Genomic DNA, 22,371 nt, shown 5'->3' with positions numbered 1-22,371 from the left:
TTTTGGACATTAGGATACGTTACATCAAAATGATTTTTACTAAGCTATGGTAAACTTAGTCAAGCTTATAACTTTATTGTAGAAATAGCGCAGATAGTAATAAAATTGGATAGCCAGAAATTGTAGGCTAAATTTATGCATTTTACATGTTTATTAAAATTAAATTGCATTATTTATCTGTTCGTGCATATTTTTTTGAAAATATTTTATTGGATGTGTTTTGAATTTCGATACTGACTTAAAATTAGTTTGTTTCATTCTAAAGGTTTTTAAAGTTCAAACTAAATCAGTTATATATTTATATATATTACATTATCATTAAAACCTCTAAATTAAAAACTCAATGGAACTATAATTGTTTCTCATTTATATGTGAAGTAATTCTGGTTTCTATAAAAGAGCATTTATTTCTAAATCCAATAGATTCTTGGTACATAAATAGTGATGTAGCATTTTTGGTAACAGCAAATTATACTTAGTGCCTTCTGGTAAAAGTTTAGTTGTAATAGTAATAGTCGTGATTAATTTTTTTCGCTGTTTAATTAGTTGTTTTAAGGATAAAAGTTAATATACCCATCATATTCTGATAAAGAAATTTGTTCAAATGACAACCATAATCAAAATTTTCAACACTGTAAAAACATGTAGTAAAAGTGACATTGACCTAATATTTTCTGCTAACAAAAAAAAGTTCAGAATCAAGAAATTCATATATTTATGAAGAACATGTTATATTGCAAGTGACGAAAGATCAAAATTTAAGTGTCTTGTTTCATTTTCTTCAGAATTCATTATTAAACTTTTTGTATACTCTATGTGCTGTTTTATTATAAATCTCAAAAAATAGCTAATATAAAATATAAAAGTAAGCTAAAAAGAAAGTTGCATTAATGTAAGTCTTTTTTTTAAAAAAAGATTTTAGTTTATTTGGATTAGTTTTTCAAAGAAAATAATTATTTAAAAATTATCACTTTTTAATAATTTATGGATTGAATATTTTTGTTAGCTTCCTAAAAATATTTTTTAATGCAAAAATGGTTGGTACACTTACAAATTCATGCAGCTAAAGTTTGACTTCAGACTTGCACAAGTTAGTGAAAAATTGAAATTTCACTCTCAGATTTTAGCAAATTGTATTGTACATTTTTTTTAATATCTTTAAGCATAATTTTTTTATTATTTTGACTTAAATAAAAAACCATGAAATATATATTGCTTGTTATTTTTAAAGTCTGTTTGAATGATCATTAAGTTTAATTTTGTAATGAAAATTGAGAACATTCAATTTAATTAAGCAAGTTAAGCATTTTCAGAAATGTGTTGTCTTATACCAAATCTTTTGAATGTAGATAAAAAATTAAATAATTTGAAAATCGTATTTATTTGGGAAAGTTTGTTTTTAGAAGGAGAAATAAAAATAATTGATAATGGAAAACATGAATTTGTAACCGAAACTTAATTTAGAATTGATATTAATTGTGTTAAAATTAAGAAAAAGTATGTATTGAGAACTTTACAATGCCTAATTAAATGTTTTTATTTTTTCCACACAAAGTTGGCAAGTAGTCATTAAATATTAACATTCTAAAAGTGACTTTTTATATTTTACAGAATGCCCCAAAGAAGAATTTCTAGATCATGATTATGAAAATATTCCTAAATTTGGAGCTGATCAGAAAAAAGAGGTTGTTTTTCAAGAGAAAAAGAAGCCTGAGGTACTCACAACTTCGTAGATTTATATTATAGGAATGAAAATGATTATTGAATATGATTATGTAAAATGCAATTTTATTATGATTACTGACAGCTAGTGATGTTCTCAAGTGAAAATATTATATGATTTAGAAACTACTGTCTTGTCCAGTATTTTTTATTTTTTTAAAAAAGAAATCAGCTTATAAAATTTCTGAAAGATGCAATCAGTGAAGATTGGCAACAATGGGGGCCCCTTACGTTAATATTTTCTGGATCCTTCCCTCTCAGATGGGATTGAATGGGATGCAGTTTAATCTTTTACTCTTTATATTAAATAATTAATTGAACTAATTTAGATTCATTAAAAGGGATAGCTGATAATTCATGACCATATTTTATTATAACCAATATTCATACTAAAATACAAGCTGATTCGATAGTGTCTTTCCTACTTTATAATGCAATGACAAATGTTATTGAGACATCCGTTTGTTTCACATGTCTTGCAAAAGCAATTCCTTTACTTAATTTTTATTTTTGCACTTAGTTGGCTTGTAAGAATTCTGTTTTTAAATGATATTGGTGTAGAAACCTATGTTTATTGTAGTTTGTAGAAAAAAAAAAAATCTCAGTTCAATTTGCAAGCATTTCTTCAAATATGTTAAAGCTTTCCTTAGTAGATTTAGACTATCACAGCCCATACTTGCAAATAAATTAAAGACTAGGTCAAAAGTGCTGCTCAGCCGAGTCTTACAAAAACAATAAGAATTTGCTATCATTTTTAGTTTATGCACTATTTCTTTTTTACTTTTGCTCTTAATTTTTTTTTGAAAAAATATTCAAATATTTTTAAACAAATCATTATTTTTCTTTCTCTTTTACAAAATACATAATATCTATTTGAAAGTGTGGAAAAAATTTCTATTTATTATTTAGTCGATACTAATTTGTTTTCTCATTTAATTTATTTTATTTCTCTAAATATATGAAAGAAGGGGGTACAATTTGTCACAATTTTATCTACATACCTTAGGCTTGTTGAAAAGTTTCACATTTATTTAGACCTGCTTGTGTAGATAATATAAAATAATGCTGCAAGATGCACAATTTTAAATTCTACATTGTCTTAGAAACAATGGACACAAAATTTCAACCCTTTTTCCTTTATATTAATAAAAATTCAATTTTAAATCCTTTAAGTGTATTGCTCTGAACTAACACTTTATTATGACCATTTCATTTGACAGTTTAATGTAATTGAAGTATGGCAGCACGATGTTTGCTAGCTGATCAGGTTGGTACTTGCATGCTTTGGGATCTTTATTTCATGTCAATGTTAGTCTGAATAAGGCATCATATATCTAAATGCCATTTAGTACATCCTGTACTGCTGATGATTTATCCCTAGTGGTGATTGATACCTTCAGGTAACGGATTTGCTGGAAGAATATGATGGTTACTTCATTTCCTTTTTCCTTACACTGGCCATAAAAATTTTGAGATCTCAAATCTATGGAACATTAGCGAGATGAAAATTTATTCAAAAAGATGCATTCTTTATCTGGATCGATAAAGTATTGTAATAAATTTTGTGCTGCAGAAAAAGCAACATAATCATATATATTACAATCGAATGATTACTAAATGGTTCCTAATAAATATTTACACTTGTATGAAAGTTCAAATAACACTATTCAAATAATACCTGAGACAAAATAAATTAAATTTTGTTTTAGGAATTAAATTTTTGTTCGATGATTTATGCAGTTTTTACTAAAATAACTATTACATTACAATATGAATGAAAAAAAATTATCTTGGTATAGGACATAGTTCTGAAAGCTTCGTACCATTTTTAAAATTTCCACTTTTAGACCCTTAAAGTTTTAACAAGAGATTTTTTATTAAGACTCGTATAACAATGATAATAATAATAATAAAAAACTGAATTATTTACGTCATCTAAATTACGTTTGCACATGATTTTATCTTTTTATCGTACAACCTCAACCCTTCTAATTATGGATTATAGTCCTGCATTCATTCAAAACCTTAAAAGGGAGAGAATGCAAGAAATTGAATTGGACACTGCATCTCTCAAAAAAGAACATTGTATTTCACATAAAATTGTGTAGTTCTTTAGAGACATACAATATTCCAGATTCAAAATTTTTTTAACTAAAAATTATTAGTGTGATAAACTTGCACATTCTACAAATCGGTTTTAAAATGTGCGAAATTCTCGCAATTCGAAAGTTTTGCGTATTGTATAATATTGTATTAATATTGTATCGAGATTTTCAAAACCAGGTTGAAACCTACGGAAGAATTTGGAAATGATCGAAAAAAAGTTAACCAACTGTAATAACTGTCGATAAAACGATTGAAAAATGATGTTGAATTATGACGCTTTTGTCGCGAATTGAGATTAAACATGAAATTAGTGTGTTACAGCATTAAAAATATCGTCCTTTTAAAGAAAAAAAAATGTAAAATGTACCGTAAAAACGAAAAATAACTGTTAAGAAAACAGTGGGAAAATAACGTGGATTAACGGATGAAAAATTCGCGAATAAAGCCTGTAAAAAAGGGATTACACAATTTTAAAATTCGGATGTCGTAAAACGACATTATCGTATTAAACAATTCAAATCTGAAAAAAACTACGTGGAAATGGTTTGAAAAAGCTATGGATAACTGAAGAATTTATTTTGGCATGATAGCGTACTGTTGGTAAATAGAATAAAAAAATAAAAAAACCCTTACGAAAAACAGGTATTTATTGTATACTTTATTTTGTAAAGTATTCTTTATCTAGCTTGGGCGAATGATGTGCATCGAAAACTGAAAACGTGGTTTAATTGAATATGACACATAAACATGTCTGTTTTTATGAAGTTTACTTTCAAGAATGTATATAATTTCTTGACAAGGAGTCAAATTATTCTCAATTTAGCCTGATTTACAACAGTTCGTAATAATGCATGTATCTGGTTCTCAAGTTTAATAAAAAGTAATCGTTCAGAACTTCGCTCTGAATGCTTCTTTTTTTGTTACTAACTCTTTCTGCTAGTTTCTCTTTGTAACAGCCTAACAGAAAAAAAAAAAAAAAAAAAAAAAAAAAAAAAAAAAATGTGCAACGCTGCGTAAAGTAGGCTAGTTTTCAAGTCTTATTTTCCGGTGTTTTTCGGTTGTCCTTGTCGCCAAATTTCTTCACTATGACGGAATTCGTTACACTTTCTTCACACAAAAAATGAATAAATAAATTAAAAAAAAAGCTAGCTTTGTCCCACGAAATCCGCTCACTAGATTTCCTGGACGTAATGGTTAAATTGTGTAATGAGTGTTCGGAAACTTTAATCGCTGTAAATGGAAATTTGAATTGTTAGTTTTTTCTTTATCTCTGTTAAGAAATCTCACTTTTTTTGTTTTTGTTTTTTTTCCGTGATTCTTTTTTGTTAAAATTGAGTTTAATCCGATTTTATTCTGAATGAAATAACGAATTTATTCTGAATAAATGACGAATATTATTGTTAAACTATAGCAGTGTGACAACAAAAAGGTTTAAATGTGTTCACACAGTTCTATGCGTCAAGAAGGCTTAGCCCGACTTGGTATAATAAAAACATTTTTATTTATAAAAGAGTTCTTCAGAATATTAACATAGTAGCCTAAGTATGAAATTCTTGCTGTCACTTTTGGCAGTGTTGTTTTATTTTAAGATAAGGATTAAATTTTTGCTTTCTACCAGATAAGAGTGTACATAATGAAAGATAAGAATTACTGGTTCCTTGAAAACTATCGATATTTCTTGAAAATTGAATTTCTTGATTGATATCAAATCCTGTTACATTGTTCAGACCAGGGATGGCAAGTTTCATCCAGAGTAGAAAAAACAGTGAAAAAAAAAAAAAAATCAAGGAAAAAAAAACTGGTGTGGAGGAAATAGGTTTCTTCCAACCCAAGTAGAAGAAACTACTTCAAAATAAATTGTCAAATATTAAAATAATGTTTTTGAGCAGTTTATAATTACAATCAAGTTTAAACAATAGCTTCCAAGCTATTTAATATATCTCTTTTTAGTAAGTGAAAATTTAAAAGCAACAATTGGAAATAAAAAATAAATGTAACGCATTTCCTCAGAATTTTTGCAATTCCTTTCATTGTAAAGGAAGGAGCATAATGGGGCTAATTTTATAATTAAAGAGCTGTTAAAATAGCACAATCAAAATAATTAATGCTTAATTTGTAAATCAATTACTAAACATATAATCTATGTTATTTGAAATATAGGCTGGATTTAGAATTTCACAGATTGAATTTAGAATTTCAAATTGCGTAATTTTTCATATCAAATATTATTAATTATGAATACTCAATAATGATATGTACATTTTACACGGCGAAATACGAAAGAAGCGAAATTAATATTGAGGGAATAAAATTTTTGATTGCTCTCCTGCTTCAACTATTGATATCGTATTATCCAGATTTCGGTGAACTCCCATATTTTGATGTTCAGAAATCAAAGTTCAACAAACAACATGCATATTTATTTGGACAAAGTACGTTTCTGTGGCTGATTGTGTAACTTAAATTATCGTTTGCTTTAATTAGCATATTTCAGGTTAGGCCCTCGAACTTTATTCAGTCCTAGTAGGGCAATTCCATATGTGACGGAATGACATTTTGACTTGCATGATGACAATTAATTGAAGTTTCTATGCATCTAATTTCAAATAAACATGATTTTTTCTCATGCATATCATTATTTTTGGTATAATGTGATTCATAAACTAAAAAAAAAGAATTTTTTATTTTTAATTTTATGAACTTTTTACTTGTGTGACGGAATGACATTTTGGCAACCAAGCTTTCGGCATGCCGCTTAGAACTGGTAGTTTCTGTGAATTTTGCAACTATTATTTTCCTGAACTATTTTTTACTTTTAGTATAATGTGTAAGCAATGTAAATTGTGAATTTGGAAAATTAACCTCAGGTTGGCTAGCAGTTATTAACATCTATTTGCTGTGACGGAATGACCGTGACGGAATGACAAAAAGTTTAGTGGAAGAAAGTCTTCATTTAAAAAATGTTTTATTAATATGTAAATGATAAACAGAATGTAACAGATAAACAGAATTAATATTTACGTAAGAATCAGTTAAAATTTCAACAATTTGAAAATTAGGTTGTCTCAGAAGAGGTTTTATATCTAACTTGCCAATGTCACATCTTATCTTCGTTCTCAGGAAATTTATGCATAAATCAATTTTTGTCCCATGTTCTTTAAATACTTTAACATCTAAATCGTCTTTGTTTATCAAAGTAATTTGCGCTGCATATAAATGTGCCTTCTTTTTTTTCGCAGTATGGGACAATGATTAAAGAGCCGACCGCATACTCCTCAATCATATTTTCCATTTCCTCTTCAAAACAGTGGCTTTTCAAATCATACACTTGGTTTTGGTTAAAATTAGAAAGCATTCCAATTTTGATGATTCGCTTCTCAACTACATGAGCATCTAGTGCAGGTCTCTTGTTCCTGGCAATGCTAATGTAGCAAGTGTCTAGCTGAAGTCATTCTCTTTTGCCCTCTCTTAAATAGAATAGCTGGACAAAAACAAAACTTCAACGATTTGTTGCTTCGACTTTATGAAATCATAAAATTCTTTTACATATTATGTGCCGTTTTACAGCAGCCAACATCTTGTTTGGCCTTTTAGAACAACATCACAATTACATGGTATTTATAGGTGCATGTGCTGTGAGGTATTAATGAAATACACTTAACAAAAATGAGAATAAGAACAAAAATGAGATAAGACACACTTTACATCAATATATGCTTCTTTATGAAAAGCCTCTTTTAAGGCCATAAGTATATATTGCATCTGCACTCTTCGTTACTCTGTCAGAGTTTGTATTATGACTGAATCCTTCATACTTGGGGGCTTGTAACTAACATCATCTTGACAGTAAAATTTTTTTAACCAAATTAAACAGCTCATCAACATTACTTTTCTCACTTAGTTTCTTTTGAGTTCGATGTTAAATACTTCTCACATAAAGACTGAATTAATTTTTTTACCTCTATTGGTGATTTTGGAAGTGAGTGTACAATTTTTTTTATGGTGAGTGTACAATTTTTTTTTATGGCTTTACCAAGACTCTGCAGGAATTTGTATAGGGAATTTAAATTATTTGTATGTGAAGAGATTGGTAGAATTTGATTTTTTCTTTGTTTACACAATCTCTGCACAACAGCGTTTGCACTTCTGAGTTTTTTAAGTCCAACTTTTGTCGCGGAAGCTTTCTTCTCTGCCTTTCTTTCTCTGTTTTTTTTCTTCATCATATCATGGGGATCTTGGTCTTTTTCAACATTTTATCTGTCTTTCAACAGCTGTTTTAGCCATTAGGTTAATTGAAAAAAAAATAATTCCCTAGTTTTTGACTAAGCTTCTCAAGGACTCGTTTTGTCATTCCATCGCCGAAGATGTGTCATTCCGTCACGCTAATTATTGGAAGTTAATAATCAAATGCATAGAATTTTACAATTTCTCATTGATTCTTATGCCACATCTGCTTTATATTCCAAAATATACACATTTTCATTCAAAAACGCAGTTGCTATTTAAAAAAATATACTAAAACATGTGACGGAATGACACAAAAAAAAGTTACTTTTATTTAATATATTAAACTTAAAATGACTTAAAGGCTATGTTTTAAATGTTTAAATTTTGTACTATATGCATATTTTTATCAAAATATTGCAAAAGAAAGATACATTTCTTTTATTTTATAAGTATTTTTCAAGAAAACAATTTGAGCACAAATGTGAAGAATTCACTTGTCAGCCATGTGATTACTTTAGAATGCTGCCAGATTCAAAAAACTTAAAATTATCAAAAATTAAACAGTAATATGTAGACTTTGGCTATTTTTGAACATATTTTTAAAATTAAAATATGCAATTCATTAAAAAAAAATTTCACTTAGAAGTTGACAATTTCGTGGAATTGCCCAGTACGTAATAATCCGATAATGAGATCAAATGTTGATAGAGACCTTTTTTCCTTCTTCTTTTTTATTTTGTGTACTATTTAGGGCTAAAATATTCTTCTACAAATTGATTTTTGAGTTATGATTATAATCGACTGGTTATAGTTTTTAATAATTGAGTTTTCTCTTTCGAAAAAGTTTCTTTTCTTTGATATCGTTTTCTGTAACGAAAAAAAGAGATATAAAGATAGATTGCATGTGCTTTTCAGCCTGTAACAATTTAGGTAATAACAATAAAAAAAAGGGAAAAGGCCGGTCATCCTTTGAAGAAAGTGAAATCATTTCTGTTCATGCTTGAAGGTTGCAGACCATGCATGAAGACAATTCGATATGGAGACATGAACTATTACTTCAACAACTTGTTGAACTTGAATGAGGCGTCAGAATCGTTCATATTCTCTAATTCGCAAAGTGAATAATAATTTGAAATCGAAACTCCGTTAGGTGTTTTCAGTTCTTAGTGTTAATTACGAGGCACTGCTTTATGAACTCATTATTTTGTCCCCACTGTGCATGTTGCACAGGCTTGGTTAGGTGAATTCTCATGATCAATACTTTTTTTTTCATATAAAGTTATGACTTTTAACTTTAATAAGTAATATCTTTTGGTTTATTGCGACATTGATTTTTAGATTTTTAAAGTGGAACTTTTTATACCTGGGTAAAATTGTGAGTACCACGATGTATATACGCTACCTCACGTTCGTATATGGATAGACTGGTTTAATTGTTGAAATAAAATACATGTCTAACAAATACTATTTAACAACTAACTTATAGTTTTTTATTTGGGAGACTTCATAGTTTTATGTACCATCCAGTAACGTAAGTTTTGAGTAAACGATCCTTCGTATCTTTACATTTCGTGAAAGTGGTTAGGGTCTAAATTAAGGAGCACCCTTTTTATGGAACTCTCTGTGCTGTTGCTGAAACCGACAGTTAATATAATTGTATGCTATGAAAATAAAGCACTAGTGTATTTCATCACTTTTTTGGTCGCGAAACAAAATCCTCCATGCTCATATAATTAGAAATTATGCCATAAAATTGTGCAAAAGGCTACTTAAATGAAATTTCTTATCTTCTTTATAATTTTTCATTGTAATAAAAAAAATTTGACAGACAAGGGTAAATCAAATTATATATTTTTACACAGACAAACTCTTTGTGAAGGTAAAGAAACAGAAAAAATAAATTTTAAAGTATTGTTTCATAAGTGATAAAATTATATGAAATATCTGAAGAGTTTATGAGGGGTCATCCTCTATAATTTTACGTGTCTCAAGGAACACTTTTTTTGGAAAAGCTCTTACGTATATGCCTAAAGTAAAATTATGAAAAAAAAAAAAAAAAAAAATCAGCAATGATAATATTAATCCACCGATTCACAATTCTTTTCGGCTACGGAACCTTAAATAATCAACTTTCTTTCGGCAAGAGCCCGACTTCGTAAATAAAGTTTTTCAATGTAATTGTAAACGTTATTACATTTGAGATGAGACTGTTTAAATAATTCGAGACTTACGGGAAAATGAGAAATCTAACTATGGTTTAAGGGTTGACTGTATATTCAATAAAGGATATTTAATTTCGCAATATATTCACAAAATATTTAAATTTAACCATATATCACGATACTTTTTATTAAAATATTTTATTAGAGGAATGAAGATTTTTCATCGTTTTATCATTAGTAATCTTAAATTTAGTTTTATGTGCGATAGTTAAATTTGCAGCCCCTGTGCTATTTCTAGTCTAGTTCACAGATGTCAAGCAACACTGGCTGCGGTCAGTAAGCGGGTGGGTGACCACTTTGATCAGCCTGTGTTGGGACCGAGTGTGCGCGGTATTGATCCTCGTTAAACTGTTCTACCGTAAAGTGCTCGACTTCGCGTGTAGGTCGCTGGGCTACCAAAGCAGGGATGCCACTCACTCTGCAGAGGGTCAAAATTGCGATGGCATGTCTTCGGATCATCCCCAGGGATGTTTCCCAAACCGTCGTCAATAACCAGCTCTAGTGCGACGTAAATAAAGTACCTTCCTACCTTCTACTCTAGTTAGGAATTTGTTTTTGATGTACATAAATAACCTAGCAATAAATACAATCAACCAAATCATGATTTACTTCGATATGAAACTTAAAAAAACTGTGTTAGACGTTGAAAATGGTTTTTATGGAGATTTATTCCTTTGTTAAAGAATTTAAATTTTTTATTTTCATTTGAAAAGCGCGATAGGAAATACTAATGCAATGCTATTATAAAGGCTCATTTTTTCATAATTCTTAAATATATTGTTATTTGAAAAAAATTTTTTTTTGCGAAGTGTCATTTCTATCTTATTTGGCATTTCACTTGAAATAATTTCATAAAGGCAACCAAAACATTAAATCAAATATGAATTAATAGGTTGTATCTAAATATAATCAGAGCTTTCAAAACTCATCACTGACACTGGTTATAAAAGTACTAATTTGTGAAACCATTGTGATCCTTTTAGGGTTCCACAGAACACCATTATGGAACCGCAGTATTAAACCATCAATTTAAAATATTTTTTTAAAAAAAATCAAATCAAAAATAATCTTATGTACCATTTTTGAGTGAGCAGATTTTTGAAAGTGACGTTTTCTGTTTGCGAAAGTGAAATTGAAGATCCATATACCGATTTGTTTCAATCCTTAGAGAAGAAACTAAATAAATAAAGGAGTGGAAAAAGGAAGTCATTTGGGATCCCCCTTAAAAATAAATTTCGTGGAAGAAATCATTTGGAAGACGGATGTTTGACGATGCGAATCGTGGCTACGTGAAGACGCCTTTTCATCCAACCTCTTTAGTTTTATTTTTGAAATACCTTGCTTATTGCAAAAAAAAAAGGAACACATTTGAAATGTCTATTTATTTCTTTTTAACACAGTAAAAATATTTATAGAAGCGATTTTATAATATTATATAAATGTTATAGATATTTTTATTTATTTATATCAATGACTTATGCTATTAATATATATTTGTTCTATTTTTTCCTTAAATGAAGGAATGTTTTAGCAATACACTAGGGCAGGGATGGCGAACCTTTATACACCAGCGTGCCATTTTTTCTAAAAAAATTGTTTTATGAGGCCATAGCGTCAAATAACTTTGACTTCGTGATTATTGGGAAAATAATAATATTAAATACTATCAACTCAAAACTCTTTATTTACTATGAAAAATAATACATTTTGCTATGTCTCAGTTTTATGCGTAATTCAACTTTAAGTAACATCAATGTGACTTCTGTTGTTGCAGATTAGATGACAAATAACTTATATTAGGTTGTAAGATGTTAGTTCAAGCATTACTGTTAATTTTTTGCTAGTTATTTATTGTTAGCTTGTTTTTTATGCTTATTAATTGTTTTTTGGCATTAATTGTTAATTATTTGGTTAAAAATTGTTTATTTTTTTTTGTTTGTTTTTGTTAACTTTAATTGTTACATATGCTTCATAGTGTAATAACATTTGTGTTATAACAATTCATAGTGCAATAACAATTGCGATCGGTGGCGTGCCCAAAATATTGTATCACGTGCCATAAATGGCACGCGTGCCATTGGTTCGCCATCCCTGCACCAGGGGTTCCTGCTAACTTTCACCATGATTTCTATTAAATTATTTTTGTTTTTTGATGATTAACTAATTGTTACACCTTAATTAAAATGATAATAATAATAATAAAACAAAATATTTTACTGAAGGGTCCCAAAATATTCTATTGTGTTAGGAGCTGTCCATCTTTCATTCACATATTTTCTCAATATTTTTGATCCCTCTTGCCCATTGTCCTCTACCTTTTGTTACATTCACGGTTCTCCTACTTTGTCAAAAATAACAATTTTGTTGAACAATTCTCCTGAGTAATTAAACGAACTTGATCTTAGGACGAATTATTCATAAAATCATTCAGCTTTAGAAATAATAATTTAGATTCGTTTGTAATATTCCCATTCCTTTTATTAAATCGTAGTTAATTACTGTTCATTCTGTGATTTCTTTCCATTCAGTATGTTAGCGTTTTTTTTTCATACAGGTTTTTGTAAAATTTCTCTAGAAATGAAAGACGCTTTGTTTGAGGTAACAAGGTAACATGGTTTGTTGAGGTAACATTTGTAAACATGGCACGTTATATTGCATTATTTTAAAGGCTAAATTTCAAATTTTATTTTTAAATTTTGTGTTTTAATTTTATGACATTTGTGTGCATAGCAACGGTAATTATTTTATGTGTACTTATTGGCGATTTCATTTGTTACGAATGTCGTATTTGCGGACTCTAAAAGCGTATAACTCAGTTAAAAAAATCGAGCATGTTTTAAAATTTTTTGAGAAAATAAATCTTTTAGTCATTTACTTTCACTTCAATTTTTATAAATTCGATTTTTTTTTCTAAATTGAAAGTCTAGCTTACATTCATAAGACGCAATTTTGAGTTTTTAAAAAACTATTAAACTAATGAAAAATGGTTAAAAATCAGAGTAAGTGTAAAATGATACGAAGATTTAATAAAAATTATTAAAACTGCTAAAATTTTTTTTAACTGAGTTATATGTTTTTAAAATTGGCAAGTATGACATCCCTAAATGATCGAATTGCCGCTTATTTTGATGAAAAATAAATAAATAAATATTTGCTGATTGTAATACTAACCAAAAAATAAAATTTCTTGTTACCTTCCTCTCTCTTGTTACGACCTCACGACCCCCCTCCAAGCGTAACATTTATGAAAAGCCTCTTATTTCAGATTTAGTTTCAAAGAATTAGCTCCCAATTCAACTGAGATAAAATTTAAACCTAATCCCTTTGATCGGTTACTATTGCAATTTCATCTATTATTTATTTTCTAGTTTCGATTTTGATTTTGGTTGCTATAAAAATTCGTTATATATATATATATATAGTGCGAAAAATTAATTCCTAATGAAGTTTTATAATGTATTCATTATGTATATGTTGTCTGTACCTCGTTTTACACAAAGCTTATTTTAAAAATAAATATAAATTTATTTACTGTTTTGATAATTGTAAATTATAAAACGGTTAATTAGTTGTACCATTTTTAATATGTTTATTATGAAGTGTTGCGTAATAATGTGATATAAATTGATTACTTATTATTTATAAAACACCACTTTTAGTTTTGAGCCTTTAATTTTGATTATTAATCAAATGAAAAACATAATAACAGCAAAGAATAACAAGAAAGAATGATCAGTAAAAAAAAAAAAAAAAAAACCTTCAAATTTGGGAATAAGTGATAAAGAAATATTTTGCTAGTAAAAAAAAATACCTCCGCAACTTTTATTAATTTTATTCTGATCACAACAAAAGAAACTAGGTTTTTTAATTCATAAATGAATATCACGTAAATTTTCTTGCTTGTATGAATGCAGCGACTTCTTAATGTTATTCAAAGATTTTACGTTAAAAATATAAAAGGATTTCTTTATGCTCTCATGTTTATGCTATGTCTTAAAATATTAAGTGACTGCAGTGTTAACTTTTCTTTTGGAAATATTTGACGTGAATGATATCGGATAGATCGGATTTATCATTCATGTCGGATATCGGATAGATCATTCATGTATCCAAGATTTCTGATATTTCCGAATATATGATATTAAACCCTGATAATCAATCCCTGAATTTCAATCCCTGATAACAAAATATATAAAAATATTAAATTAAAAAATTTTTCAGAATTTTCGATAATTTTTTTTTTTATTTTTCAGTTTTTTGTGTTTTTTCAAAATACAACTCAGCAATAAAAACAGTTCAAAAAACTCAATTAACGAATCAAAGTATACATATGTCAAGTTCAGCTTGATCCGATTTATTTATTTATTTGTTTAAAATTTAATTCCCTATGGAAGAAAGTTTTTGACAGTTGTGAAAGTCTGCAATAGGCTGTAGAGCTGCAAGAAAAAAAAAAGAAAGAGAACTCGTGTAATATTTTTACTGTGACTATTTTTCTATAATTAGCAAGACATTCTTTTAATTTTACACAGATTGCAATATAATATTCTTTCTGTGCTGATTTAAATTTAAAAGAAACTTAGTATTTAACGAAAAGGGTGTGTAATTTTAATTTCGTTTGCTAATAAAATTAAAGAAACACTATTTTTTAGCAGCTAAGGAAGTAAACGAACAAACCTACCTATGGATTTGATACCATTTCAATTATCCTCTATTTATTTCAAAGGCAATTAGTAGGACTTAAAGTACAATTGCAGTTCGAAACTTTTATTTTCAATAAGTTTTCAGCATTCTTGCTTTCATCGCTAAACTTTTAAGATTAGTTCTTTTCAACTACTGTGTTCAAAAGAAGTTGGAAAAAAAAAATGTAATTATAAAATAGTTGGATAGCTGGAAGCTAAAGGAATTTCGAGGAATGTTTATTTTTTGATTTTTGTTATGTATTCCTATAATCTCACGAATGCTTAGTTGAGGATTTCATTTATTTGAAGTGTGTTTTTTTTATGATCTTTAAGACTATCTTCTAATTAACTTGGCGAAATCGAATTTCATTTAGTGGCTCCCGGATGGTTTAGTAGAGGAATCGTTTGAAAAATATTTCATTCTCGATTCCGCTTGAAAGTATTTTTCCAATTAGAGCAGTGTTTGTTAGTTTTGCAAAGATGGGCCCACCTACAGTCTTCTTAAGATTTGTATCAAAAGCATCTGTTTCACCCTTGGGGATTAGTGTGGGAATTGGTGAACTCTCGTGTTCCTTTTTGCCCCTGCCGAAATGACTTTTCGGATGATTCCCTTTTTCCTTCTTTTCTTCGGAAGTCCGGAAGGAAGTTTTCTCAGAGGATATTTGCCTTAATGAATGCCGGTAATTAAGAATATTTAGTTTGGGGAAAGTTCCCCTTCTTGTGTCCCCATTTGGACGGCGTTTTCTTTCAACGCCTACATGGCAAACCGAAATCAACTTATTCGATTTGATGGGTGGCAATTAAAATTAAAACCAAAGATGATTTTTATATGTTTTATTTTACATTAACATATCTGTTAGATAAATAATATGAGCACAGTGCGCAGAAAAAAAATTACACTCTGAATAACTTGTGATCTAATGATTGTATAGTCACGTATTGATTCTCAATCTTAATGATTTGAAGGCATAGCCTTAAATGTGCTAATTAATTTGTGCAAGCGATAATTTAAGTCACGAAATACGACACAAAAAACGAACTTTCTTTAAAAAAAAACAACCTTTTTTTTCTCGATAGATATAGATTTCTGATCCTCAAATTATGGAGGGTAGCTGCAATCTGGAAAATGTAATCCAAATAGTTTGGCCAAAGGAGCAGTCAAAAGTTTGGGCCATTTAAATTTTTTTAATTTTTTTTGAGAGAACTTTTTTAGCTGATCGAAAAATGTTTGCACGTAATTGAAAAATTTGTTCTCCCGAAAACAATTCCATGCGAAAAATAAGTTTTAATTATATATAATTTTTTGTTATTTTATTAAAAACAGTCTAAAAGTTTTTAAATGTAAGGTATGTAATTTTTTATATTATTTTTCATAGCGTAGTTTTAAATGGCAAAAAACAAAATCAGTCAAATAGTTACTGAGAAATCAAATAATTTTTTTTAAAAATTTAAAATGCATATTATATGCATGCATTAAAACACATTTAGTTGCTGATAATGTGCCATGACATCTTTTTTTTGGATATATTTGACATTTTTCACTAGAGAGGTGTCTTTCAGTCACCACTGACACCTATAAAATACATTGTCACTCTAAATATTAAAATTTTTGTATATGAATGTTGAGTGAACAAATTATGAAAGAGCAAATATTGAGTTATGTCTAGTAAACTTAAAGTGAATACATCTATTTTTTTTTTAAACTGTGGAACTGTTCAAAGGGTGAACTTCCAGAGCTAAAAAGTTATTACGTAGAATAAATTTTTTTTTTTTTTTTAAAATTTTAAATCGTTTAAAAACTATTTTTTTTTATACCGAAATTAAATAATTTTAAATTAGTAAATTTTATATCAATGTCAAAGAGTAAAAACGAATTATTTATTTATTAAGTGAATTTGTACTTTAATTGTAAAATTTCTTAAAAAGAAATTCTTTATAATCAGAAACTCTGAAATAATTATGTATTTCGACGATTGATACGAACATTTCATGTGCTCTCTAGATTCATTCGTGTACTTCACGAACTCTACAATATTTTGAAAAATCATTGATTTAGAGAATATCCGTATTGAAATTATCTGTAAAATGATTTCCAATATTAAAAAACGTTTCTGATTGTGTAGTAATGTGTTTGTTTGCAGTTTTGAATTTTCTTTAAGGCTTAAGAAGGCTTTTTATTTTAAAGATGTTTTTTAAAAGTTTTTACTAAGTGATATTAAAATTTTATTGAGGTATTATTATAAAATTTTATTTTATTATACTTATAAACAAACAGTTTAAAAAGACAATTATAGATGGCGCCACAAAGCAAGTAAAAGTTATTACACTCCTTCTTGGAGAATAAAAATTTTTCAAATAATTCAGCGGATCCTGTTTGCCAAGCATCGAATGTACGGGTTTTTCTCTGTCCCTATTTTTTTTTTTCTGTAACTTGATTGTGTTTTAGTTAGAATACTTTACCATTTTGGTAAAACTAATAAATATTCTTGTCAAGAGCATCTTCACCCGAATTTGAACATTCTGAATAAGAAAACTATTCCAGTTTGCAACCTTTTCCGTTTAAACGGGGAATTTTTCTTAATACTAAAATGGTAGTAAATTTGTTTCGATTTCTGATTTGATATTTAATTATTGCGAGAAACTTCAGGGTTGGTAATTATTTGTCTTTGATTTCAAAAATAGTTGTACAATAATAAAAAATCTGTGTCATTCTTAAATGTCTTTCCTAGCCAAAAGAAAAAAAAATAAATTGAAATATTCATATTGAAACATGAAACAAGTTTTTAGTTTTAGAAGCTTTAAAATTTCGTGTTATTAATTAAAATTGCGTGTTTTATGTGTAGAAAATTGTACTGGAAGTACGATGGAATGAAAAAAAAAATTTAAATCAATTATTGCTCCTAGAACTTTTATTTGTTATACTTATACTTAAAATACGAAAAAACCTGTTGCAATGCGACAATAGAATTGAAATTTGACTCGCTGAAAGACCATTTTCACCTATAAACGTAGCCTGATTTTTTTTTCTACTTCCTTTATTTGTCCAATAGTTATTGCAATTTTATGTGTTTCTTCTTGTGACTTTGTATCATTTTTTTTTAAATAATGACTTTATCCTTTGACGTGGAAGCATTTATCTCTCTCGAGATCTTCATTTTACTAGTCCGCATTTGACTTGATGTTAAAAGTAACCGAAAAAATAAAAAAGTGCGAAGATTACATGTTGCCATATATGAATCTTAGCATTTATTTGAAATTTTTTAACGAAATGAAATATATGGAAGAGATATAAACTGTTTCCAGTTTGAATCGCTATAATGATGCTAGTCTTTTTAATGAGTTAATGAATACTTCTTAATGAGTAGTTTTTTTCTTGTTGAATCATGCAATCTGTATTTTTTTGGTTAAATTTTTTTTAATTTTTTTTTTATTTTTTTAGAAAAGTTGATTATTTTTCAACTTCAGGTAATTATTTATTTTGTTACGATCAGCATATTAACAAAATGTTTTTACATGAAATTACAATAACTATATTTTTTTTATAGAAAGTGGAAAAAAAAAAAAAAAGAAAGAAAAAAAAACAATAAGGAAGGATAAGCATTTACGGGGATAGGCAAGCGAAGCGAGCACGAGGCAGAGCGTTCTAGTAATATAAAAAATGGTTGTAAAATGCCGAGAATTTGCATTAATAAGTAATAACACAAGAATAGTAATTAGTAATAACAAAACTATAACATTTAAGGATGTAAATCTTTTATTATTTTTTAAAAATTTTTTTAGAACTATCGTTTGCTCATTTTTAAGCATAATAATTATTATTTGACATTTGTTTCTATCAATTGGGTATAATATGAAAAAAACACAACTACTTCGATTTAGTAGGAACAACATATGACGCAATGCTAAACGAATGGAATTTAGTTGTTGTTTATTTAGTTATTGTTATTAGTAGTTGTTGTTATTTGTTTTAGTTGTTGTTGTTTATTTAGTTGTATTTAGTTTCAATAACTTTTCTTTATAATGCAATAAAATCTGGCGAGCAGCTATTTAAACGATCAAACACTTCGTTTGTTTATTTGTGGCTTGACGTTAGGCTCGCAGAAAATGCCGTTCATGGGTTAAATTTAGTAGGAATAACACAACTTGTGACGTAGGCTATAGTATACCCAATTATGTAGTTTGCACATTTTTAATATTTTTATAGAATTCCTATTTAAGAATTTTTCAGTCTTGGTTTGTTCTACTGCTCTCAAGGTGATCTTGTACTGAGTTTTTCATCAGAAATATAATAAATTTTTTCTTTTTATTACAGATATTCGTTATTTATTACTTTCAGTCAGTTTAGATAACAGTTTTAGCTTAGCTTTTAACACCTGTGATTAAATTTATTGATTACTAAAATGATGATTGTCCTTATTGCTAAAAGCATTTTATTGTAGGTGGGTAGGAAAAAAAAAACTTAAAAATTAACCTGATGAATACAGATTGTAGAACTCAACATGAAGAAATAAATGAGGAGTAATTTTTCTCATTTATTAACTAATTGTTTTTCTTCGTTCTTTATCAAGTCTTTTAATGTTTAAAAATTTCACTATTCATGTTTAGATTTAACAACGTTTAATAGATTTTTCTGGTTTTATAGATCTCTTTCTAGCAATAAGTATGATAAATTTTTTTTTTTGCTGCTTTTAATTGTGTACTTGCACTCCAAGAAGACCTCCCATACCCACACATGTGACCTATGATGTCAGTGCCAGCTAATATTTATGAGCAAAATAGCTTATTAAATTTGAGCTAAGTTTCTCTGCATAAGTTAGAATGTTAATTAACGATAAGTTAATTAATATAATACAGAGCCGTATCGCACATCGAATTAGTTAAAATATTCTTTCTCGTCTACTTCTTTTAATAAACTTAAATTTATTATTTGTTTAGGTATTTTATTGTAACCGTGATACATTTTTGTTTTGTGTACCTGACAACTTCGATACATAAATTAGTTTGTTTACGTTCCACATCTCTTAGTGCCTTGTCTTTGTGTTAAGTCTCTGTGTAAATACATAGTGAAAGAATTTAGAATGTATTAACTAAGAGAATTGATACTTGGCTTATTCAAAATAGAATGGAAAGAACAGTTTTTTTTTTTTTTGTCGTATGCCTGTTTAGGCAGTGGGAGTGTGATTGTTCATGTTTTTCAGTGGCGCCATCTATGACCAGGAATTCGACTTCTGCCACGCCATTCACACAACCACAACCCGTTTATAGGAGGGGTCACATTCACACACAGAGGAGAAAGGACACACATAGAACACTCATACAGAGAAAGAAATACCCATGCCTTGCCCGTGATTCGAACCCAGGACCTTTCTGATGCAAGGACAGTTCCCTGCCCCCTACACTGGGCGGTTGGCGAAAGAACAGTTGCTAACTTAAACAAATGCCACGTTTCAACAACCAATCAGGATCGAGATACCCACACGATGTCACTTGCAGGTATCCTATTGGGATCTAATCGAGTGCGGACTTATAAAGAAATAAAGATCTCGTGAGGGAAAATAAATTTTCTACAATTAGATAAATAGTCATTATTTAAAGCAAAAAAAGAAGAAAAAACTGAATAAAATTATGAAAAAGCACTTAAATTTGCAATAACTTTCGAACAAATAAAAATTTCGAAGCGAAATTCGCATAAGTTCACAAATAAAAATGGCTCTTTCAGCAGACCGAATTTTAACTCTGTAGTTGCATTTCAGCGAGCTACAGATCGACGAAACATGGTATTTTTCCTTACAAGTTATACAGTGAATAAATCTTGAACTAATTGTCGAATTTTAATTTTTTTAAAATTTATTGTACTTCCTGTAATAGTTTTTTCTAAATACCATCGTGATTTCAAGTATCTAAGTCTTATAGTTTTTACGTAGCAAAACAAAATGTAACGTTAAGTTGAGAATCCAAAACAGTGGCTTATGTTTATTTTCCTTCTTTTCTTTTTTTTAAATATTTATAGAGAAAGTTAATTGAGTTTATAGAAAAAACTGCATTTTAAAAAGCATTGTCTTAAACATTTGCTGGGAGTTTTCCACATTATTATGGCTATTTAAAATTTAGCTCTCTATTTTTTTTCCTTCCCCTGCGGAGTAGTTTTACGTAAAATTGACTATATTATGAAGTCTTTTGTTTTATCCGATTATTCTTCTATGCAAATATTCAAATACATTGAATTGTTTAAGTTTCAACTTAAACGCTGCAATCCTTTTTTTTTATTATTTTATTTTAAACCACATTCCTTTCTATTTTTCTACATTTAAATAATAGTAGTTTTTCTGAACCCTTCCGTGCTTTATCTTTTCCCCCCTGCATTTCTTTTCGATGCAATCGCATTTGAGATACGGTAAATCGGAATCCAAGGAGACCAGAAATAAGTAAGAACCCCCTCCCCATTTCTTTTTTCGAGATATTTCTCATGAGAAAGAATAGCAGTATTTATCTTTTTCTTATTTCATTAAAAATCTCTAGTTCCGTAGTTCATTTGTATATGTTGGGGAAAAAATAATTCTAATTTGGCACATTTGTTGATAACGTTAAAAAAAAAAAAATGTGTATCTAAGTCTTTTTTTTTGGTTTTGTTTATGTCCTTTTAAATGTTAGGCGTAAGTTATTTTTCTTTTTTCTATCATTTTTTTTAATCTCAATGTTGTTTACTTTTATTTTTAATCCCCCCCTTTTTTTTATAGTATTAAGTTGTTTGGGACTTCATATGGAATTTGAAAAGGATGTTTTTGTTACGAAACTAAATGCTTTTTTTGTGTGCTATTTCTCCCCATTTTATATTTATTTTAATCCCCAATTTAATTATCATTATTGCTTGCTTTGCTTTTTTTTCTTCACTAAAATCTGGTTAATTATTCTGAATTGTCTTTGAAAAACACCGTTCAATGTTTGTTTAAGGTATTCTTCAGGGTTCGAATTTTTTGAAAATTGCATTAATTAAAACTTTAATTTTATTTTTGGTAAGCATGGATCCTAAAATTATTAATCTAAAGTAAACTTTAAAAATTTTATGAAATATTTGTTTGAAATTCGGACAGCTTTAAGTATAAAAAGTACAACTTTTTTGTGTCTCGCCAGCAGCTCTACAACAAATTGTATTGCATTAATATGAAAATATTTTTTTTCTAGATCAATACTATGATTACCTTTGTTTTTAACTAATTCAATCAAATAGAACTAAGTATATTGTTTAATATATTAGTTTTTTGTAGAAAAATTCGAGACAATCTTACTAAAAGCTTGAAAAAGTAATGAACTCACACTTAGGCATTCCTAGATTATTATTATTATTATTAAAATAACCGCGCAAATCGATGTTATTTTAATAATAATAATAATAACTTATCCGAAACAGTATATAT

General features: G+C 28.2%; 1 protein-coding gene across 2 annotated transcripts in view; it reads left to right on the top strand.

Moving 5' to 3' along the window:
* The window catches only part of LOC110282861 (SH2 domain-containing adapter heavyweight), a 322,281-nt gene that overhangs the window by 2,220 nt on the left and 297,690 nt on the right, over positions 1 to 22,371 (top strand). For both annotated transcript variants that reach the window (XM_043042633.2, XM_071183352.1), the window contains one exon: positions 1,612 to 1,715. In XM_043042633.2, the coding sequence (XP_042898567.1) occupies positions 1,612 to 1,715 (104 nt within the window). The remainder of the gene's footprint in view (positions 1 to 1,611; positions 1,716 to 22,371) is intronic.

Source organism: Parasteatoda tepidariorum, chromosome 7 (assembly GCF_043381705.1).
Source record: "Parasteatoda tepidariorum isolate YZ-2023 chromosome 7, CAS_Ptep_4.0, whole genome shotgun sequence".
NCBI classification, from domain to species: domain Eukaryota; kingdom Metazoa; phylum Arthropoda; class Arachnida; order Araneae; family Theridiidae; genus Parasteatoda; species Parasteatoda tepidariorum.
This window is presented reverse-complemented; position numbering and strand designations above follow the sequence as displayed.